The 25,153-nt window shown below is 35.3% G+C and overlaps 1 protein-coding gene across 1 annotated transcript in view; it reads left to right on the top strand.

The window, feature by feature from the left end:
* The first annotated feature begins 247 nt into the window (after positions 1-247).
* The window catches only part of LOC138715147 (mutS protein homolog 4-like), a 38,360-nt gene continuing 13,454 nt past the window's right edge, over positions 248-25,153 (top strand). The window contains exons 1-14 of the mRNA XM_069847699.1: positions 248-419; positions 3,372-3,504; positions 5,529-5,641; positions 7,111-7,259; positions 8,832-9,022; positions 9,630-9,751; positions 10,231-10,451; positions 11,727-11,921; positions 14,656-14,842; positions 16,002-16,138; positions 19,210-19,313; positions 21,102-21,321; positions 21,704-21,805; positions 23,237-23,350. Coding sequence (XP_069703800.1) covers positions 347-419; positions 3,372-3,504; positions 5,529-5,641; positions 7,111-7,259; positions 8,832-9,022; positions 9,630-9,751; positions 10,231-10,451; positions 11,727-11,921; positions 14,656-14,842; positions 16,002-16,138; positions 19,210-19,313; positions 21,102-21,321; positions 21,704-21,805; positions 23,237-23,350 — 2,061 coding nt within the window. The 5' untranslated portion in view covers positions 248-346. The remainder of the gene's footprint in view (positions 420-3,371; positions 3,505-5,528; positions 5,642-7,110; positions 7,260-8,831; positions 9,023-9,629; positions 9,752-10,230; positions 10,452-11,726; positions 11,922-14,655; positions 14,843-16,001; positions 16,139-19,209; positions 19,314-21,101; positions 21,322-21,703; positions 21,806-23,236; positions 23,351-25,153) is intronic.

The following is a 25,153-nucleotide window of genomic DNA, read 5'->3' as shown; positions in this document are numbered from 1 at the left end:
GATTCCCACGTTATGCCTCCTCAATTTCAGCTGTATGAAATGAGGCACTTGTTGGCGCCATGTGAAAGCAATTTATTGTTCGTGCGAGCATTTCACGTGATTGATTCACTTCGTAAATTATGGTTCAACTATATGTAAGCGTTCAAAAAACTGTTTACAGAACTGAAGCAATATTGCGATTTTCACTTTGGTAATTTTTACATAGCAGACTTTGGCAACAATGGTGGCGCCATACTTCAACTTGTAATGAGTGCGACAATTATACCTATAGTCTCCGTAGTTGATTTTATGTTTCTGTGGAGTCATTTCACGAAGAAAAAACATTTTATATTCTAGTTTAAGTAAAATGAACGTTATTAGAGAAGATAGAATATACAAGCGTGGTCGCGGTTTAGGACGAAGTAGAGGACGAGAAGGAGGTAAAGAATGATGATATTCCGTGTTTAAACTATGGACAAAAGGCTAATGTTATTTTCTACTACAATTTCTCTTCGAATAAAATTCTTAAAATAAAATAGATCAAATTTGAGTACCGGTAAGCATTGCTTTGCTTGTAATAGCAGAACGCCGAAGTTTGTCACAAACTTACGGTACTGATACTGATAGGTAAGTGACACAGAACGAGGTCTTGGGTTGCCAGATTTGCAAAGTGAAAAAGGACATTTATAAAATCAAAGGAACATTTTTATACTGGGCCAATATTCTGACATAAAATAAAAAAATAGCGGTAATTTTATTTTACTCACGTCATGATAGCCCTACTGATAACAGAGAAGAAATCTTCTTCTCTATTTGGGTTGCGTAACTATCATTGTAGAATAACATAATATTTTCATTGTTGCAGTACCGGTATGCATTAGCGCAACAAGTTGACAACTTTTTCGACTTAGCAGAATCCCAGTGAGAGACGAAAAGTTTGGAAAACAGTTGCTTTCATTACGAAAAAACATGCCACATTTAGGCCTGCTAACAATGAACAATTTTATTCGAAATATTTAAAAACAGGTTAAAAATGTGGTTTCAGTTAAATTTACTAATACAATTTTACTTCTTCCTGAATTTCCTTTCTTTGTTCATATACATAGGATTTTTTTTTTCAACACTTGCGTTTCACTCAAAAGGAGGAAAAACTATATCCGGCTTATATATTTAGGAGGATGTTATTTTTAAAGTCAAAAGCAGACTGACCCGGCTATCTGGCAACCCTACCGAGGTCTATGACAGGTAGCTGTGATTTTATCACATTTCTGGTATGTTGTGATGGATATTACCCTTATTCAAGTTTCACCATAAAATTAATTACGTATAATTATTTAATTTAATGGCACCGTGGGTTTACTATATTTGGTAGATTTTAGTGGTAACAGATGTTAGTGGGGATCGTTTTGCACTCTGTTTTACCCTCCGTCGTACAGTGGTTCCAAATACAAATCTAGCAGGACAAAATTAATAATTCTTCTCGTTTCTAACAGATTTTCATAATACTTTGTATACAGCTTACAAATGGCATTTTACGTTTGCATGTAAACTCTGATTACGTTTGGATAAGATGAGCCACCCTTTCATAGGGATTGAATTTAAAAGAATAATAATAATTTTATAAAACAGATTTTCGTAGGGATTGGAACGGAATCACAAATGCTGTGCATTATATACCTACTTTCTATTTAATTTTACTGTGTGAAAGATGCTAAAAATACACAATAGTCGTACATATTCAGTCAAATATCATTAATTGTTTTTTTTTTTAAGAAAATAACCTACATATTAATAGAATTTTAACAAAACCGCTAACTCTGGTTAAATAAACTTACATTTGAAATATTTACAGACACTTGGGAGAGATGTATCTCTATTAATTTTCAAACATCATCATCACCATCACCATCATCGCTGTCGTGATCCTGGAGCAGTCTCAGTAGCCTACATCAGAAGATACAATTTTTCTTCTCTTTTGGCGTTTGATACGAAGACTGCTTACCATCGGATCAGAGGAAAATACGACCGTGTGCATCAAATCCGTCATCGTGTCGGCTATACAAAATTTTCGCGTGTAATATTTCCTAAAATTCTTGTAATCTTTATTTCGGACTTCTTGGGCTTCCTCGACATAATCCCAACAGGAAGTACGGCTTTCTTTATCAACTGTGCACAATGGATAAGTATTTTATGCACACTTTGCGGCATATAATACCATTTAAGTTATATGTATGTAACTTATGTATAATTCTACAGTGCCCAAACAGTATTTTTCAAACTCTCTAACATTAATGCTGTATCCACTGGCGATTGTTTTAGCAGTGATCGGCAAAGATTACGTCATATAAAATGCAGCCCGCAATACACGACAAAGGGAGAAGGTAGGAGAGGAGAATATCTGGATATCCAGATTGCTTAACAGAATGAATAAGTGCTGGCTAAGGGAAGGGAGATCATGCCTTACCACTCTGCCCTGCTTGTATATTATGGAGTTGACTCGCGAGTTACGAAATGCCGACCACTGGTTTTAAAGATGGTTCCAAATCGCCGAATCAAGTCTTCATCTACCCCAGTAATTTCTGATGCCAAACATGGATCTTCAAAGAACCTCTGCACGCTATTCCCGCCATTGGTCATATCAAATTCTGGTTTGGGAATGTCAACAAGAAATTCCATTTCTTTACGGATGCGATCTTATATTCCTTTCTTTCGTACACTCTCGTGGCCATTTCTGGGTAAAAACTTGACATTTGCTTTACTATTTCTGCTGCATCACGCCTACCTGTTGATCTCAAACCCATTTCTGTGACAAGACCAAACTCATCAACCAAGTGTGTTTCCAGCAAAGGCTTTTTTAAAAAAGTCATTTTAATACTTAACCAATCCTTATATTTCCCTAAGAAGATTTTTTAATACATAGAAGCAATTACTTAGTCCATCGGTCTTTAAGTTTCATTCAAAATTCAGCACTTTTTTCTGCACTAATTCACGATCATGTCCCTCAGGATCTCCTAAACCATTTTAATTATATATACTCACACACACAGGCTAATCTTCTTAAAATATTCTTTTCTTTCCATTAAATGTCAAACAGTTCTCCATCACTAAAATATAAATATAAATAAAAGGAGAAAGTGGTTGAAGTTGGTTATAAAACCTTTATAATTACATATACCTAAATGACTTACTGTAAATGCTGAATCTGAAAATAGCGAATGTTGACATTCTATTAGTGTTGGTGATTTTATTTGGATTTTCGTCCAGAATTTTCGATTTTTATTTCTTGTAATTTGTTCAATTCCTTTTTCATTTAAGATCAATGAATAATTGATATTATCAATTACTAGCGTAAGAAGTGAGAAACAAACTTAAAAAAGCACATCTTTTTACAGCAAGATTTCAGATATCAAGCACAAGGATTCAAGGACGAGTTCCATTCGTAACTCCATTTCATTTACAGCCTGGCCCTTCTAACAGGAGTACGACTGCCACATCTTCAAGAGCCAGAGGAAAAAGAAATTCAACGTAAGTCTGTCTGTGAACTAATAGTTTCAACAATATCAATATGCTATAGGCCTACCGAAATGGCATTCTTACTCATGTCCTTTTTCCTTTAGAACTCTGTTCGTAACTAACTTGAATTTCTTCATGTCTTTTCTGGTTCTCTCATTACGTATTTAAATGTTCTTGATTTAGTTTTAAACTACTGTAGTCTCTATTCTTGACCAATAGAGTCCTGTTGGTTTAATTATTTGTTTAATATTTTTCAGATAGGCCTATTAATTTTTTTCTCTTAATCTGTTTTATGTTATGAACCAATAAACATAAGAAGGCAAAATAATTAATTTATGAATATGTAATTTTGATTTTCTGGAAATAATGAATTGAGTATTACATAGTGCAGGAAGTCTGTGTACTGTACTTTTTGCGCTATGCGCTGTGTTTTCTCACGTTATGTTTTGTTGTGGTTGTCTCCATCTATAGGCGACGTGCTGAAAGCTATTGTTCTTTTAACTGGCTGAAGGCGTTGCCTTTGATGCACCATGGGAGGCGAACTACATAGCACCACATGATGATTAATGAAGCTATGGTGGAATTCCGGTAGATAAAGCAAGAGATGCCTAGCCTACATCACGAAAACCTACCAGCAAACAACATCTTTGTCTACTACAAATTACAGTTGGACCTGCCGGGAATCAAATCTGAATTGTTGAAACGGAGCTTTCGGGCTAAGATGCCGTGGTCTACTGGTGCAGATCTACTACTGCGGCAGACATCTTCAGTGGTTAGGTATCCTCGGTCGACTGAGGATACCTAACCACTGAAGATGTCTGCCGCAGTAGTAGACGAAAAGTCTGGTAACATCTGGACCAGTAGACCACGGCATCTTAACCCGAAAGCTCCGTTTCAACTAGACACTGGCCGTGAAAGCCTGCATGCTAAGATCAAATCTGAATTGCTCATTTGAAAAGCCGATACTCTAATCATTCAGCTAGCAGTGCGCCTAATTTGTATTTGTTGAATATGACAAATTAGAAGATGAGCTCCAACCCACAGACTGGAACTAACCCATTTAGTTCTTTTGTCTAGTTCTCGAAACAAAACGAGATATATTGCATTGTCATTATCGTTGTCGTAGTCAAAAAGTATTGAGTTCCTATTAGTTCCTATTGGCCGATTATGGTTCCATACTATCTTTCATTGGTCTTCCTAAACTTATTTTCCTCTTGGAATTTACCTTCTAATTTGTTTAGGTAATCTTCCTGGTGCTATTAAAAAATGTTGCTTCCGTTCTTTGTTTGTTTTGTATTTCTGTATGTAATGTGTGATAACCTGTATGTAAAGTTCTTTCAGTTTATCCTTGTGTCTGCGGTGGTCTAGCAGTGCATGTTTAGCAGTTCTTCTCGTTAACTTAATTTCTGCTGCTATCTTGCCTCGTTCTCTTTTCTTACCTATATTGTTCAGGCTTCACTTCTCTGAACCAAAACTAATCTTATCAAACATTTGTATAATCGTAACCTGATTTTATTGTTTACTAGAAATGATTTGAAAAATTTATTGATGATATTTGTTATTTAAAAAAATGGTTTTTGCTCGTGTCAAACCACTCACATAGATGTAGGCCTACATTCATTACGTAGGCCACACAATACCATTTCTTTATTATAGAAGTTTCGTGAATATTGGTCAATTGATTGCTGCTTTGAAAGTGGTCAGTATCTTGCCTTGTCTTCATAGTTACACTCACTTTTCCACAATGATGCTGATCTGCAACACTTTAGAACCTAAGTTTTCCATTCTACAATGATAGTGATATTGGTGATGTTGGCATTGGCGGTGATTAATGGAGCAACTAGTAAAATTTTGGAAGGTGAAGAAAGAGTACCAGTATCCAACAAAGACCTGCCCCAAACACTGTCTTTGTTCACTATACATTCACTGTGATTTGAACCTATGTGTGTATCTTGGAAAGCAGATTCTATAGGCCTAGCTATTCAGATAATGGTACCGGTATGTTAATATGCCATGTATTTCATTATTAATTTCAGAAATCCATCAACTAGCGGAAGTGGATCACGCCCACGTACAACTTCTTCAGAGTTCCGGACACCACGGTCAAACATTACTAGTACCACTGATGAAAATTATTTGTGTGTCGTGGGTGCGTATATGGTATTATATTAACTTGGCATTCAAACCATATTATGCAATTCTATGAAATAAATAACAATGACAACCTTCTCAATTCTTATCTTACCTAAAAACCTACCCTGTGGGGAAATAGCTATTGTTTAATTATTGATAATGATAATGATAATTATGATAATAGGAGTATATAATTTGGTTTTCAGTTCATATTGTAGCCTATGGTTGTTTAATATTTCTGTAGAACCCTTCAAAGCAGGAATGGCTACATCTAAACAAATTTTCTTTGAAATGGCGAAATTTTTACTGAAATTTAAAAACTGTCTTGGAATGGTGCCCCGACTTCCAGTCATCAACCCCTATGATGGAGAAATTGTCAAAGTTATATTTTTATTGGAAGTATGATATTGTAATGGATTTAGATTTACTGGTAGTAAATTCATGTTGTGTTGACCTAAGTATGTTTTTTGAATAAATGGAAATGTATTTGTGAAAATAATTTTAAAAATTTTTGAGAAATTATTGAGAACAGAGATTGGTCTATCATTTCTAACATTGTTTCTTTTGCCACCACTTTTAAATACAGGAATAATTGCTGCTTGTTTCCATGAAAAGGAAAGTTACCATGGGTTATCAAAGGAATAATAATAATAATAATAATAATAATAATAATAATAATAATAATAATAATAATAATAATAACAATAATCAATCTTCTTAATGTATCCAGCTGTTTGCCGACAACATAAAGTCCACTATAGTCCACTGTAATATATTCAGTTGTTGTTTTTCACGAGAAATGAGGGGTATTTTGATCTGTGTTCATTATAGATGCCTGTTGCTAGTAGCCAGAGTTGGGTGTAGTCAATATATACTGCAGGGCTGTGTCTTCTGCAAATGGTACTGATGATTTTAATTTACTTAATAATAATAATAATAATAATAATAATAATAATAATCAATCTTCTTAATGTATCCAGCTGTTTGCCGACAACATAAAGTCAACAGGCAACAGGCCATGACTGTTTGGCCAAGCATCTGCATAGAATTGGAATATATCAGTCTCCTAACTGTCCATTGTGCAACTCAAATCAAGAAATGGATTCAGAACATCTCGAAATCTGTGCGTCAGTGGCTAACCATGATAATATCTTTGAAAAATATTGGGGTGCAAGAGGTCAAATGACTTTATTGTCAAATGCCTGGCATTAGAAAACAACAACATATTCAGTTGTTTTTCACGAGAAATGAGGGGTATTTTGATCGGTGTTCATTATAGATGCCTGTTGCTAGTAGCCAGAGTTGGGTGTAGTCTATATATACTGCAGGGCTGTGTCTTCTGCAAATGGTACTGATGATTTTAATTTACTTAATAATAATAATAATAATAATCATAATAATAATAATAATAATAATAATAATAATAGTAATAATAACAATAATAATAATAATAATAATAATAATAATATCCTTGTGTTTTTATAGCTGTAACAGAAGGACGTGGTCTTGCTCGTGGTGAAGTAGGGCTTGCTGCAATGAACCTCAACCATCCACATCTCATATTATGTCAACTTAGTGACAGCCAAACTTACGTTAACACTATTACAAAAATCAATGTGTTGAACCCCATCGAGGTTAGTAACAACTTCTTCCACTAATAATATAAAATTCAAGACTTCAACTCAGAGTGGAACATTTTGTCAAAATCTGTGCTTCAGTGGCTGACCATGATAATATCTTTGAAAAATATTGGAGTGCAAGTGGTCAAATGACTTTATTGTCAAACGCCTGGCATTAGAAAACAACAACAACAACATTTTGTCGAGGAATTAAGTTTGCTTATAATTTATTTTTATTTCCTTGTATACATGCCGAGAACTTAAGACCTCCTGAAAACTTTATGGGATTTTGCGTTATAGTAGCTCTGCTACTCAGTCTACCACTAAATCATAGTCCATATTTTTACCCAGTGATCAAGTTAGGATTAAAACGAAGAATGTATCACATATTTGGAAAATAAGAAAAATTACTGTTTATAGTGTATTTTCTTAAGAGGATATATTTATATAAATGTATTATGATGATGAACTTTCGTTTTCTGAATTGTATAAAAAAAGGTATTCTTTGTAATTCCAAAATTAGCCCACCACTGTGGAGTAACGGTTAGCATGTCTGACTGTGAAACGAACGGGGCTTGAGTCCAAATTCTGGTTGAGACAAGTTAGCTGGTTGAGTTTTCCGAGGTTTTCCCTCAATCAATTGGTTGAGGGTATCTTTCGGTGTTGAACCTTGGACTGTTTCACCATTATTATTAAAATTTCAACTCAATCTCTCATTATTCAATAATTCCAGGTCAACTTATTATTAGGATGCAGTAAGATGTAGTACTGGTATCAGTGACTTGCATACAGATGGCATTGGCATCATTGGCATCATTCTGAGGAGGCTGCAGAACTCTCAAGGGGACAAAGGGATATTACCATTAGACATGGAAATGACACATAGCCTAGTTAAATCATAAAATTAATAAACGAAATAAAATATTTTACATTTTCTTTTCTGTATTACAAATACTGCCTTTTAAGTGCAACTCAGAAAACTACAACGTGTCTTCTTATTTCGTTCTGTGCTCTAGCATCGTGGTCTAAGACACCTTGCGTTTCAAAATGAACACTCGTGGGAAAGAAATTTTCTCAAGAAATTTCGAACAGTGTTTGGGACTGGTGCCCACCCACCATCATGATGAATTTGTAGAGCTACAATAGATAGCAAAAGTCTGATGTAAAAACAAGTTGTAACGTCTGAGAGGTCATCATGTTGGGTGGATGATTGTTCACCTTTGCTGAAGCATGTGGATGTGAGGCCAGCAGTCGGTTGGTCAGCATTGGCTCTTCATGGACTGTCATGCCTCGGATTATTATTTTCTTATTTCATTATATAGTAAATGACTTTATTTATACCAGTATATGTAATTTAAATAACAGTTCAAGAAAATGAGTTACAACAGTAATAGGCACCATATTATTCATAACATGGTGAAGGAACTGAATTATTGCAAAAGGCTTAAAAACATAAAATGATAGCGTACAGTATGTGTCATTTTCGTGACATATTTTTTTTTTTTTTTACCTACTGTATGTGCCTTTTAACAGTCAAGTGACATCTTGATATGTCTCATATTTTAATACATATTTTCTTTTTTACAGATTCTGGTACCAAACACCTTCTGTGATGTGCAGACAAATAGTAAATTGTACACATTGTTACAAGAGTCGTTTCCTACTGTGACCATCACTAGTGTTTTGAGACGTCACTTCAAAGACACTGTGGGGATGGAACAGATTCGTCGTCTTTGCGCACTTGAATACTCCTCCTTAGTAATTGTGGTGGCAGAAAAGTAAGTTTAATTCACTTAAGAATTTTAGTTTATATAACAAGTTTTTCAGATGCTGAACACATGTTGCGATCTGTTGTGTATATGTTTTGTGGAGGCGACTGTCGTGGATTTGTATCCTGCTCTGGGCTTGGATGTTTGTCATTTTATCAATGTGATATCCTGTCTTTAGATTCAGACTTTGCACCGTAATAATTCCATGTCACGTGAATCCTACCATGTGCTCCTCTAAAAACATGTCAGGTCTCGAAAAGTCTGGAGTTTGTAGGTAGAAGATATTTTGTCATGGAATTTCATCCAGTGTATGGGACCAGTGCCCACCCAGCATCATGATGAATTTAGGAAGCTATATTGAGTAGCGAAATTCGGTCTTACAAGCCAGCCATAACGGCTGGAAGGGATCATCGTGCTAACCACATGTATATCCGCACTGGTTGGATGATCGTTCACCTCTACTAAGGCACATGAACGTGAGACCAGTAGTCGGCTGGCAAGCCTTGGCCCTCGATGGACTGTCGTGCAAGTTATAAGTAAGATTAAATTATGTTTCAATGCTAATGTTGTCGAATTGTCATATTAAGACACATTTTTATCTTTGTTTTTGTAACAGGTTCTATGCACTAGCTTCAGCTGCAGCTTTGCTCAAGTATGTCGAATTTGTTCGGAATGTGCTTTTTCAACCAAGAAGTTTAAAAATAGAATATCAAGGATCACAAAATACAATGGTTATAGGTATGTAATGGATTTTGAGAGTATGTACTATATGCAGCAATAATGTGTATATATTACACTCGAAAGAGTTAGCAATATTGTAATGTGTAATCTATTAGCATGTAGTATTGCATTTTTGTAATGGAACATGCTTGTAAAGAAGGTTAAAAAAATTATTAAAACCTCCAATATGCTGTTGATTTATTGTTGTCATTCTTCCTTTCATCCTTTCTTCTCATATATTTTCCAATCTTTCTCCTCTTTTTCCTCTCTTTCTTCTATTAATTCTCTTTCCTCCTCCTCCTCCTCCTCTTCTTCTTCTTCTTCTTCTTCTTCTTCTGCTTTTATTTATCTTCTACCTAAGTAAACATATGCATGATATTCCTATGCCTTGTAGATTTGCAGTAAATGTGTGACTGTTCTAACTTCTGATAATAATGGTGTTTATTTATAAAAATTAAGACAATGGTTGTCCTGCAATACTGAGATACTTATTCCAGATATGAAGACAGCACATTTACTAGAGCTAGTACGAAGCCTCCGAGGATCAGATCCTCAGTACAGCCTCATGGGTATTCTAAACCATTGTCAGACCCATGGTGGAACTCGCTTGTTGAGATCTAGTATTCTGGAACCTCCTTACCACCTTGAGACTACAGAAAATCGGTTGGAGTCTGTACAAGAAATATTGGAAACACCTGAACTTCTTCATGCACTGAATGTAAGCAAGTTACACCATGATTGTATGTATACTTTTCATTCTCTCATAGACATATTACTGTTGAACAATTAACACTGTACCAGTAGCTAATATTTTATTAACATTTCAGTAATTAGTGATGTGCTGCCACTGCCGGCAGAAATACATAAACACTTGTACACATCCAAGTAATCTAGCTCATTTTAATGAAAAAAAGTATTAGTAAATTAAAATTATTTGTGGTAATTTTTAATAAATGAATTTTCATTTTATACCTTAATCTCGGTAGCGATGCATGTTTGTATCCACTGTTGCCACTCGAAACAATTTAAAATAGTGGTTATAAATTTCATCATCATCATCATCATCATCATCATCATCATCATCATCCAAACGAGTAGAAGTCCCATGCCTGTTACGGTCTCAGTGAGTCATTCTCGGTCCACTTTTTTTTGGATGGCTCAAAGATCTCTTCCCTTGGGGACGGTAGTATTGAGGCATGGCTTTTGGAAGTCTATTTCGATTCATTCGTTGGACATGTTTTTTCCACTGCAGCTGGTACTTGTTTATAAACTGTGAGACTGGTTGTAATTGAAGTTCTTACATGATATCCTCATTTCTTTTGTGGTCCGCGAGTGTATCCTGCTGTTGCTCTCATAAATTTCATTTCACAGGCTGTTGTACTTTTCATTGTCCTAAGGTTTTATACAAACGTATCCTTGAGTGTTGCTGTACTAGGAAAGGCTTAATAATTTTGTAGATTATTCTCATTGTTTTATTATATTTGCAAATTTTAGAAGCTATATCTGTTTCACCAAAAAATGTTAAATTATAGCCAAAATACGTAAACTCATTTACTCTTTCTATAATTTCCCACGAAATGCCATGACTTTTGTTTTTTCAATATTGATTTCCATATCGTATTTTGCGCTGATCATACATAGCCTTTGGTGAGTCAACACCTAACTACAAGGCAGTAGTATCATTTCAGTCCTAATGTCATAATGTCATGTTGTATGCTGTACTGATGAATCCCATCTCTGCCGCATCTGCCATTGAGGTCTTCACCACATTCCTTACATTATAGTATCAACTGGAGCGTAAAAAAGTTACTGGTTAGCAATGTATACAATGGAGGGGGAAAGGAACTGGCCACCCTACCCCATTAACTCCTGGCTTAGTTGCCTTATGAGTGATGCCTCATTGGTGTCACTTTTGAGGTTCAAACCTGTCTTCGGACAGTTGACTAAACAACAACAATGCAGATTGAGAACATGATGATTTTCATGTTTACAGACAATACTCAAAAAATTCTGTGATGCAGATCAGTTACTGAAGTTGAGCATGCACATGCCTCGTCAAGATCAGCAAGATGTTGCTGAACTGCAGTTGAAGCACACGTTGCTGTTGAAAACAATATTGGAGTCAGTTCCTGCCCTGAAGCTGGCTCTTGAAAACTCAAACACCAAGATCATGTCTGCTGCAAAGGAAGTATGTAGCCATTGTATCATGTGTCCTTGTACTCACTTGTTATATTATAGTAGTAGTATAGTATAGTAGTATATTATTTATTAGCTGTCGTTACAGCAAAAGCTAATGACATTGTCAAATTACACGTGTGAAATTATCGTGCAAAAATTAAAATTATTCTATTACAACACTAAACATAAAACAAAATGATCACAAATACTCCTTAGAGTTTACAATTGAGAGTCAAGATTATCAAAAATAGGCTAATATCTAGATGAAAATTGTAACACACTGATCACAAATATTATTTGATTATAATGCAACATGGACATTGTGTGGAGATTATGCTGTATATTGTGTTCGAATTCAGATATGGATGTTTGTTTTCTTCATTACCTATTCGTAATGTGATGTCCTATGCCGTCTCAGATGGAGACCTGGCTCGTGTTGGCTTAACACAATAAAGTCACGTCCTATATCTGTTTAGTGTAAGAGATTGAAATTTCCAAAGAACAGAAAAGTCAGACTTAGAAGTCACTTTTTTACGAATAGCAATTCTTTTAGAAGCATGACAACGAAACAAAATCAATTTAAACCTTTAGTTTCTTCTGTTTCAGTTATAAGTAATGATACTTCTAGAATATATCTGTACAAAAAGTAGGGGGGAGGGAATAAAATAAATATGAAAGAAAGCCATCTCTGACACATTGCCAGTATACGGGATTTTTGGTGTCCCACATGAGCCTCAAATATGGGACATTTGACAATCTTACTATTAGCAGAGAATTCTTCATAAGTGTTCTATTACAGTACAGTACACAATTCACAGTAGACACTTACCTTGTTTAATTATGACATAACTTATACTACTGTGCTTCTACTATAGTGTAAGGTGTGAAGCATCTGGCTTATGTTTTCTAATGACTAGTATAAAGGTCACTTATTTTACACTAAAGTTGAAAAATAGTTTTTTTGTTTCTTACAGTTTATATTGTAAAACGTATTATATGTCTTTCACGTGTTAAATTTTATGTTATCTTGTTAACATGTTTCGGCCTGCTATTGGTCATCATCAGAACTGGTTGTTACTGGTCTTGGCGCCTTTAATTTTGTTTCCTGTGGGGGTGTGTTTGTGTAGTGTAATGTGGAGTCAAAGAGTGTGTGTGTTCTGAAATTGAGTTGTGTGTTGAGAATTTCTTTTGGATGTGTTTTTGTGTGTTTTTATATTTCATATTGTTCTAGTGTGTTTAGTTTCTGGCTTTTTGATTGGATATGTAGAATTTCCATGTCTGTGTTGATGTCTCTGTATGTGTGGTTAGCATTTGTGATGTGTTCTGCATATGTGGAAGTGTTTTGTAATTTTGTTATGGCTGTGTTTGAAATGATCTGCCTGTCTGTCCTATGTAGAAGTTGTTGCAGGTGTTACATTTGAGTTTGTATACACCTGTGTGGTTGTATTTGTTTGTTTGTGTTGTATGTGTGTTGAGATGTTTTTGTAGAGTATTATTTGTTCTGTTTGCGATGTTGTATACACAGATCTGTTGACAGAGCAGCAAAGCTCGCAAGGGTTCTGGATCTTTTAAGGGTTATAAAAATCCTTTGTAGGCCTATACCTACGTTCAGAAGGGAAGTAAAACCGAAGATCTCTTCTTGTAGATTTATAAACCTGGCTTTGAATGCCAGAGCTCTAGGTAAACTTTACTGGTACAGTAATTTTTTTCACAAGTGAAAATTAAATTAGGCTAGGTATTACCCTCAAATTTTCCATCGAGTTAATTGAATTCTGCCTTGCATGTGCCCTCAATTCATAAATAGAATAATTAAATACTGTTAGACTAGCGAAGTTCTGGAATATTTCTGTTGAGTGTGCTGAGAAGGACTGAAAAGAACCTAACCATTAGATAAAAGTAAGATGTCACATTTAATATTTTTAAATGTTGTTGTTTTCTAATGCCAGACATTTGACAATAAAGTCATTTGACCTCTTGCATGGTTAGCCACAGACGCACAGATTTTGAGATGTTCTGAATCCATTTCTTAATTTGAGTTGCACAATGGACAGTTAGGAGACTGATATATTCCAATTCTATGCAGATGCTTGGCCAAACAGTCATGGCCTGTTGCCAATCTAAATGCAGCTACAGACGATTTGCGTGGTAAATCGGGAATCAACTGTGGATTATGATGCAGAGAGTTCCATTTTTTCCCTTGAGATTGTGTTATCAAATTTTGTTTGTTGAAGTTTAATTATGTAGATTTAATAAATCTTTTCACAGAGTAATACGTAGATTTAGTCAGGGGCGTATTTTGCGGGCTACCGGGGCTACCGGCGGTAGCCCAAGGAAATTACAAAAGAAAAAGTTTATAATATAACATAATGTAATAATTTTGTATTATTAGTTTTACCATAGTAATTAAAATTAAAGTAATTGTTAGATATATTTTGTGTAATAATAGGGTCAGCGGTAGCCCAAACCCTTTAACCAGTATACGCCACTGGATTTAGTAACAGGCCTGTAAGTAGCAGTGCTGCCCTTCTTTGCTAAAGCATCCGCATTCTCGTTTCCTAGGATTCCACAATGGGATGGTATCCATTGGAATACAATTCTTTTATTGAGTGTTATTAGTTGAGAGAGCATTTTATTTATTTCTGCTATTTGAGATGAAGGTGTGTGTCTAGAGACTATTGATAGAATAGCTGCTTATCTATTTTTAAATAGATAAAATACTAATTGGATAACATATTTAATTACAGACTCTGTCTGACGAACGTTACAAACGTATGGAGGACAAGATATTGGCTGTTATACATAATGATGCTCGAACGGAAAGAGGTGTGGAAGCCTCTCAAACACAATGTAACTTTGCAGTCAGACCAGGCATCAGTCATGTCTTGGATATAGCTCGTCACACGTACTGTGAGATTATTGATGACATTAGAAGTAAGTTCATATGAGATAAATTGTAAATTAATATTTAGATATTTAAGACAATTTTCATTTGTGTTTCTTTACTAATATGCTTTTGTGTCAAGCTACACTTCTTAATCAGTGGCAGAAATATACTGAAAATATTTTCGGTAAGTTTACTATAATTAATGAAACTATAACTAGCTTTCGTTTATGTATTTACACTAAATCTTTTATATGTTACGCACTTACACATTTTTCACATTTATTCGTTTTTTCTGAAGTCCCGGCAAAATTCCTATACTTTCCATATTAATTTATTTCGATTGCGTTTTTTACATGTTGGCTACATGATCATATTTTAAACCCCAGGAGATACGAAATGTCTTTTATATATTCTAAATCAATTTTTCTCCAAATTAAGTTTGCTGTGAAAATGTAAGAATGCTAAAATACAGCACATGTTCATTATTAAGATGTGGTCCAGTTTGAAATTCGTGCAAATTCGGAGCTGCCAATGCTTGCCTCGAACAATCTTGTGTCCTTTAATGACGCTGATACTGCTTTAGAAACATTGAAACATTCGTGACACTGTGTCGTAACTGAAGAAGTTATGGAACAGTTATAAAAAATTGAGGGCATGGTTTGTTCCTTGGGAGCAAGCAGTCCAAAATAGTAGTACTGTAGTAATAGTAGTATAATCTAGTATATACAGTCACGAAGCTCAATACGTAGGGAATATGCATCCATAGATAGTTGCTAACCACTAGGATCACTACTATCGCCTCATCACAGACAATGCGAAATAGTACCGGCACAGTCTATTGTTCCTAGTACTCTCATCAACTCAAGCTTCGTGACTGTGTGTACTAGACTGTGGTAGTAGTATCTATTGCCCAGGCACTTGGAAGTTCTCCATTTGCCTTCCAGCTTCTCAATATAATTTAGAGTCCGAATCCAAAAGATTTGACTGTTGGTTGCTTGACGGTTGTCACCCACTTTGAGGTCTGTGGATATAAAAGGAGAAATTAAGTCGGGGTGTGGTGGAGTTCCTGGGCAGCTCAGTTGGTAGAGCCTTGGTGCGTTTAGCCAAAGGTCCTGCGTTCGATGCTCGGCCCCGGAACAATTTTTCTCTTGAAATTATTTAACCTATATTCTGTTTGTCTTTTAACAAACATCTTTACATTTTCAGATGTCGTGACAAGACTGTCCGAAGAGCATGGTTTACCACTGAAAGTGAAATATAATTTAAGTTGGGGCTATCACATCCAGTTGTCTGATACTAAACGACGAATTGATGAATTACATCTGCCACCGGTTTTCGTACAGGTTAATAATTGTTACTACTTTACCATCACCATTTTCTGCTTCCAATGATTTCTGTATTTAGTACATTCCATTCTGATTACAGTGGTACTGAAAACCTGTAATATACATATACGATGATTAGGGAACTTTTCTGTATACAGACATCTTTTCCTAATTGTTCTGCAGTCATGTCCACGTATGAGATGCATCTCTGTTATGTTTTGATTTGGATGAGCCTCTATTACCACAAATATAATTTCGAACATACTGGTAATGCCTTTATCAGAGGAATACCAGTAACAGAAATAACACAAGGGATGCTTGAATCTTGTTTAAGCAATCAGCTAGGTTCTGTATAAGATATATATTATTTCTAAAGATTTAATTGAAACCAGTTATGCTAATTTTGTTTATGAACAGAATTTGTGGAATATGAAATTGATTATAACTTGAAAACCGGAACAAGACAGAATCAAATCTGTGCTTACATGAACTTAGTTTTGGAATTTTTAAATTTTGAATGCTTCCCTGAAATACAGTATGAACAAAACTTCGCTATATTGCTACGCTACGCAGAAAGACTTCTATTAGAAGGTGCATTAATGTGAAAGAAGAAAAAAAAAACAGACAACCCACACATGTTTTTGTTCACTCTGTCACACTACTCCTGTGTGCTTTGTTTGTATCAGTGGCTACATTCATGAATATTTTAGTCAACAACATCGATGTTGCATGGCGATATAGCGAAGCTTTGCTCACTCTGTATTCATAATAATAATTGTAATCTATGTTGTGAGATTCATGTATTCGCTAGTATTTTTCATAATTTTATTTTAGCCTGTTAACTTGGTAAAAGGTGTTTTCCATATCTAAAATGCCATTTGGCTCTCCCAAGTTATATTCTCGTCTTTTTAAGTAATTCAATTGACAGAGAAGACTAGTCTAAGGAAGAGGGGCCTTTTCCACATTCACGATATTTTTTGGAGAGCAAGTTTTGGGATACATATCTTTTGAAATTTACACATTTTATTCGTAAAAGTGACTTCACTGTATGACAATTTATTACATTCTCTCTCCCTGGTAATTTATTTAATTACTCATATTCTCCAATTTAAGTGTTATTTAGCTATGCCAACAATTATTTAATATATGTCGTAACACTCATTACATTAATATAAAATAAAATATTCTTACATATTTGAAGATTTCCACTGCAAATCCATCTTTACCCAGGGTATTATATTCTTAATGTATTGAAAATATTTCGTAAGATTTAAACTTATCACTTTATATTATAGAGCATCCCATTCGACTCTTGGACTGGAACATGAGCATAAGCCATACATGCATGGCCGGCTTAGATTGCTCTATTATTAATTGATAATTCCCTCATATTTCTAGTCATATGATTTTCATTAATAATACAATAAATCCCAGTGAACGTTCTCTGTTTCTGTTGGCCATCAATGGCAGATCCCCATGCTACCGTTATTGTCTGCAGGCTCTTTGCAGGATTAAAACTATGTTAGTAATAATAACATTAGGTACTGGTACTCATCCTCACAGTTGCTGGAAGTGTTGCCAATCGTGTATGATACTGTATAACTACGTACCGGTAATTCACATCGTTGTAAGAAACTGTAGTTCTAGGACTACGTTTCAAATCAGCTCCTATTTCATCCAGTTTTTCTTTCACAGAACCTGTTTCATTAAACCTATTCACTATATTTAATATTGTTTTGTACACGGAACTGGTTGGCCAGGAAATTTACGTCTAAAGTTTGCTCTTGTTCTATCGAACTATTTCTTCTTCTGTATGTACATTTTCAAAATTGTACATGTTTACGCACAGAATATGCAACCATTGTAAAACACAACACAATGTAAATAATAATAATAATAATAATAATAATAATAATAATAATAATAATAATAAATAATAAATTTAGCCCGTACACATCCTGTAAGGGCAAGGGCCTCCTGTTGTCACAGGGAATTGCTCATAAGTAGGCTCCTAAGGTGAGCGAGTCATTGGGAGCTTGGTCATATTACTGATATTTCTTCGTTTCACTGTTCCTGACTTCCCTCTTCGATCATTTCTACCATACTCATCTCCCACACTTCCTCATATCACTTCACACGAATTACACTCACTGTCGTTGACTTTCTGTCCTATCTGGTGCTTGTTGATTCATGTTTGGTGCCAGCTGCCTCCATACTTCTCTGTCTCGTGCCGCTCTCGACCATTGACTCCCTGCTCTGGTTCTGAAGTAGTCTGCCCATCTGGTTTTTTGTCATCCCACGTGCCGTCGTCCTTCTCTCGGGTCCCACATTGTGATGCGATTCGTCCATTTCTGGTGATCCATACGTGCTACGTGGCCGCCCCATTTCCATTTTAGGTTTTCTGCCCTTTCTACCACATCGCGCATTTTTGTCCTTCTTCTTATTTCCTCGTTTCTGAGTCTGTCTCTTAAGAGAATAAATTGAATTTATTCCTAGCTGACTCACTGCACTGCTAACACGTGGAGTGATCAGCCTGCCAACCTGCAGTGAGCCCCTGAGGTTGCAAGCAGTGGCACTGCTGCCGATTGGCCAATAGAAACACTAGGAACGTTTGCTGGGACTTAACTATAGCATGCACACAATTATATTTTTATTTCATAATGAGTTCTAACTTACCTCTGATTGAGGTTCTGGCTGATATGTACATCTATTCTCAGGCTATACATCTCACATGACGATAGGCCTATGTGTCAGAGGAAGAACAATTGTTTGTAAGCATCTGAAGTCTGATTAGTGTAATGTGTATCTAGTCAGTAATGTATGCAATGAAGGGGGAAAGGAACTGGCCATCCTACCCCATTATCTCCTGGCGTAGTTGCCTCATAAGTGGTGTCTTGTTGGTATCACTTGTGAGGTTCAGACCTGTCTTTGGACAGTTAACTAACCAACAACAATGGTTCTAATCTGTGTTATAGGAGCTGTTCATGGTATGGCTCATGCACATGTTCCAAACCAGGAGCCGAATGAGATACTCTGTAGTACTGGTACTGTATTTGCTAAACAGTGTACTTGCGTTGTTATATTCTCAGGTTCACAAGAGTCGAGGTACTTTGTCGTTCACTACAGAAGAATTAATTCAGTTGGATAGAAGAAGTAAAGAGTCTGTGAAAGAAATAATAGAACAGAGTGGAGTGTAAGTTCCTTGCTTATGTAAATTCATTTGTTTATATATATATATATATATATATATATATATATATATATATATATTTCGATTTTGTTGAACGAATTTGTTTCTTTTTTAGTTCGATCTGCTGGGATGTCTCGCCAAGGGGATTGGAATTCCATTCTTGCCAGATGGAAAAATTGATTTATATTTACAGATTTTATCAACAGTAATCTTACTAGAGGTTTTGATTTATCTAGAGAAAATCAAAACTCGAGTGGGATTTAATTCACTATTACACGATTAGAAGAAAGTATATAAAGATTAGAAAAGTACTCTAATACAATAAAATATTATATTCGAGTGTAGGCTTTCACGGCTGGCGTCAATAGGAGAAAAGTTTTTCAGGCTATCAGGCCATGGTCCGTTGGTTGTGTGACCAAACGTTTCGTTCACTGCTGCGGTAAACATCTTCAGTGGTGTAGAGTAAAATATTAATTGACTTACTGAAATTCTATTTCACTAATGTTAGCTTCACCAAAACGTTTGAATGGAGCCGCCATTTTCAGTTGACTGTCTGTGCTTGAAGCAAATCTGCAAATGATTTAAGTTTGTTTCTCTCTTTAGTAGACTTTGTTTCATTGTTCCTGTTAACTGTTGATATATATATATATATATATATATATATATATATATATGTGTGTGTGTGTGTGTGTGTGTGTGTGTGTGTGTGTGTGTGTGTGTGTGTGTGTGTGTAATTTGTTATTCAATTCATTGGTTCTTTCATAAATAACCTCATTTCCCAAATAGTTTAAGCATTTCACTTACTCTAAAATATTATCATTTATTACAATCTTGATAGCAATAACAATTGAAGCTTTTAATAGGGAAATGAGCTTTTTTTGCGACCTTTGGAAAAAGAACTAAGGAAGAGACTAGTGAAGCGTTTTGTGTGGAGTGTGGTATTGAATGGAGTAGAAACATCACATTACGACAAAGTGAAGAGAAATCCTTGGAAGTGTCTGAAATGAACAGACAAAATAAGAAATTAAGCTGTGCTAGAAAGAATGGGTGAAGAAAGAATAATTCTGAAACTGATCAGGAAGGCTAGGTCACTGGCTAAGAAAACCCTGCCTACTGAAGAATGCATGGAAGGAATGGTGAACGGGAAAAAGTTCGGGGCAGAAGAAGATGTCAGATGATAGACAACATTAAAATATATGGATAGTATGCAGAGACGAAAAGGAAGGCGGAAAAGAGAGAGGAATGAAACATGCTGGGTTTGAAATGAAGGACCTGCCCTTGGGCAGAAAACTATGCATGAAATTAATGAATTACAATCTTTGCTATAAGATGTTCTTTGACTTTAAAACCTAAAATCCCGTTTTCTTTGTAGACATTTTTAAATGATGAAACCTTGCAGTATTAAGTAAAATGTGCAAAGCACTTTATAAGGAATCTTCAGAGTTTGCAAACACCACTTGATCATGGAATGAATAATGTTTTGCATCTGATATCAATCATTAGATCCTTGCGCACATCACAATGACAGCACGACTTTGCCATCTACTTTATTTTACGGTTGAGAATGCTGAAATGATGGCATGAAAAAGGAATTATCCTGAATGTACCTGCCACAACACCGTATTTTCCATTACGAATTTCACTTAAATTCATTGGCATTCGATTCTGAGTCTCTGGCATGAAGAGTCTATATTCCAACAATTTTTCTAACGTAGTGGTTATGTTGCTATTGTGTAAAATATGTAATACAGTTTAAGAGATTGCTGTTTTCACTATGCCTTTTTTTTCCAGAGTGATTTGTACCCTTCTGGCTGACATCAGGGAGGATATAGGTTGTCTCTTCAAGTTGTGTGAAGTTGTGGCTGAATTGGATATGCTTACTTCATTTGCTATTTCAAGTTCAACACATTCATACGTTCGACCAAAATTTGATGACATTTTAGATGTCAAACAGTCCAGGCATCCCATATTAGACTACACTTTACAACGTGAACCCACTCCAAATGACGTGGTACGTCATCTTTGCCATGTACCGGTATTTCTAGAAATATCATGCATAGCATTTGATTGTATTTGGGCCTACATGTTACAATGAGTATTTTTATTTTTGTAAAATATTTTAGCTGAACAACAATTTTTCTTGTTTCTCCTTTTTGATTAGGTACCTACTACACTTTTCTGATTATTATGATCAGAGTTATCTGTTTTTAACAAGAAATATTTTAATATTAATGCATAACTAGACTTTTCTAAGCATGCATTTAAATGAATGTGTTTTCTGTCTTTATTTCTTCTTTTAAAATTTTCTTTATGCCTTTATGTATTTTACATTCCAGTAAATAAGTAAAAGAATTTTTCTATTATGGTGCCTTATTAATTATGTATGATTCCAGTATTCTTCCAGTGATTACAACTGTCACATTATTACTGGTCCCAACATGGGTGGTAAGAGTATTTACATTCGTCAGATAGCTCTACTTCAAATAATGGCCCAGGTAAGAATGATACTCTCATTACAACTGAAAATGTAACAAGAAATTATTGTAGAAATGTAATATGTTACAAATTTGCATCTTGCATGTTCCATGATCCTTTTCTCAAATTAACATTAAACAATTTTATGTAATTTATGCAAACAGGTAGATAAATTAAAAGAACTTGTTTTCTCAATGTAATCGAATGTGAAAGTAAGATGGTTGCTCGATAGTTTGTATTATATTTTCTTTAATATACAGGTATGTTAGGCTCTATAAAAGAAAAACTGAGTAAATTATAGACAACATATGAAAGTTCAGTTACATTTTGTAAATGGGGAAATGACACTGCATATGTTTACTTCATACAGTTTTAGTGAGCCTGGCTTCTTGCTAATCCTTAGCAATTTTGCCTACTTAAACCTTTTTTTTTTCTCTCTATAATAACGGTCTTCTTGGCCAAATGTAAACTATATTTAACCTACCATTAGATTCGACATTCTTATGTTCATATCCGGCTGAAAGAAGCAATAATATTTGAAGAGTCCACTGCAAGAATGATGGATGTCATTTGGAATACATTTTGCAGGAGAAGCAATTGAAAGTTTGAAATGCTTAGCGCTCAAAGTTTAACTGTGATTTTCCGATCGTTACTGGACAATGACTATCAGTGTTAATGCCATATAACTCTCTATGCACATTCTATATGTCTTAAGCTATGCATTGACAGTCTTGGTTCATTTTCGACAAGAAAGTGACATCCATCATTCTTGCAGTGGACTCTTCGTTTCTTAGCATAGTTTCTTTCTGAAGGAAATTATAACTGACTTCTGTTTCGCAGATTTACGAAAATTGAAGGAATTCTATCCCCGAATGAAAGGGCTTCAGGCAAAATTTGCGGGCTGTTTCCCCATTCACTTTAAAATTAAACTTATTCTCATCTATCATCCTACCACTGAGAGTAAAAAATTCTATCTGAAGGCTTTTTCGACTTCAGAAATGAAATTCAACTTTGCCAAACTAGCAGAAGTCCAGAAGGTATGACTGAAGTTATTCTAAATCATTCATCTAACTTTCTTCATAAACACCGTTGAATTTGAAGAAAATATGGTATTAGTGAATAAAGTCCACTTCCTAAATAACAATGGAAGTATACCGGTACAGTACATTTTATATCCACTGAATGGTCGACCTGGTTGGCGAGTTGGTATAGTGCTGGCCTTCTATGCCCAAGGTTGCAGGTTCGATCCCGGGCCAGGTCGATGGCATTTAAGTGTGCTTAATTGCGACAGGCTCATGTCAGTAGATTTACTGGCATGTAAAAGAACTCCTGCGGGACAAAATTCCGGCACATCCGGCAAAGCTGATATAACCTCTGCAGTTGCAAGAGTCATTAAATAAAACATAACATTTAACATCCACTGAATGCACATATACTGCTCTTGTTTTCAGATTGGCTGTTATGTACCTGCGCAGAAAGCAACATTTCGCATTTCAGATCACATATTTTCTAGGCTCCATTTTGATGACAGCATTGAAATGAATGCATCAACATTTGTTCTAGAGGTGTGTTTTATTAGCACTATTTTTTTTTTTTTTTTATGAATTAAGACATCTCATTGACCAGATATATTTGTGTATTTTTTTCTGGCGAAAAAGAAATGTGTCATTTTAAATTCATTAAACAAAGCAAAGTATTTTTATTTATTATTAACGGAGAAAAATTCGCTCTGGCACTGAAGATCGAATCCAGGATGTTCAGTTTTATGTACTGAATGCTCTACCACTGAGCTATGCCAGGGTTTCATCCTCAGCACTAATCGAACTCCTCTCCTTAGTTTTTCCCTTTCGGCCTACTCCTTGCTTCGGCATAAATTATGTCATTATGCAGAAGCACACTCATACATTAAGTGATTTGGTTGGCCGGGAACCAACTTTTCTTTTCTTTTCTTAAAGAAAAAGCCTATAGAATTCTCTGTTGTGGTTATATTATTTATTTATTAGGCCGAAAGGGAAAACTAAGGGGAGGAGTTCGATCTAGTGCTGTGGATGGAACCCTGGCATAGCTCAGTGGTAGAGCATTCAGTACATACAACTAAACATCCTGGATTCGATCTCCAGTGTCAGAGCGAATTTTTCTCCTTTAATAATAAATAATAACATAACAGAGAATTCTGTAGGCTTAAAAAATATATATATCCTCTGATTGAGGTTCTGGCTGATATATCTATATATGTACATATATGTACATCTATTATCAGGCACTACATCTCACTTGACGATATGTGTCATAGGAAGAACAATATTGTTTGTATGCATCTGAAGTCTGACTAGTGTAATATGTAGCTAGTCAGTGATGTATGCAATAGAGGGGAAAAGGAACTGGCCACCCTACTCCATAAGTAGTGGGGCCTAGTTGCCTCATAAGTGGTGTCTTCTTGGTATCACTTGTAAGGTTCAAATCAGTCTTTGGACAGTTGACTAAACAACAATATATATAAATAAGTGATTAAATGGCGATCTTACTCGTGTTAATTATGTAAGTATGTGAGGCTTACAGCTGTTTCGGTGCTACATGACACCATCCTCAGAGCCTTCTGTGTCTCGGTGCCATCTTAACTTCGCTATATATATGTATAATCATACAAAGTATTTTTAACATTTTCCCATTTTCATTCTTTGTTGTTTCACCATTAGTTCCTAAAATTTTATTGATTAGTATTTTTCCCACTTTCCATTGAAGTCTTCACTTAACACAGCAGTTTGAATTATTAATGAAGTTAAACTGTTTTGTAATTTTTCATAAAATTCTGTACTCTTCTCCTCCCTATATTCTTCAGGACCATAGACTCTTAAGATTGTTAAATATCCTTGATGTACTTGTATTCTTAAATTTTGTTATTCTATCACCAACAACTGTAGCTTTGAACTCTTGACCGTCATTGTCTATTTAGTAAAAGTGCTATTCTTGAAGGATAGCGCTTAGGCCTTCTTTAGGATAAAACATTATATAACCATTTATAATGGCCCTTTTAATTTCTCTTTAGTTTCTATTATGACTACAACATCAACATTCATTTCTTTCAATTCATATTGTAATTTTATTTCTTTATGTGCCAGTCCCCTGACATTACATATACTGGTAAAAAAAAAAGGTAAAGGTATCCCCGTAACATGCCATGAAGGCATTTGGGGGGCATGGAGGTAGAGCCCCATGCTTTCCTTGACCTCGGCACTAGAATGAGGTGGTGTGGTCAGCACCACGCTCTGACCGCCTTTTACCCCCGGGAAAGACCCAGTACTCAATTTTATAGGAAGCTGAGTGAACCTCGGGGCCGTTCTGAAAGTTTGGCAACGAGAAAAAATCCT

Source organism: Periplaneta americana, chromosome 15, assembly GCF_040183065.1.
Source record: "Periplaneta americana isolate PAMFEO1 chromosome 15, P.americana_PAMFEO1_priV1, whole genome shotgun sequence".
Taxonomy (NCBI): Eukaryota; Metazoa; Arthropoda; class Insecta; order Blattodea; family Blattidae; genus Periplaneta; species Periplaneta americana.
This window is presented reverse-complemented; position numbering and strand designations above follow the sequence as displayed.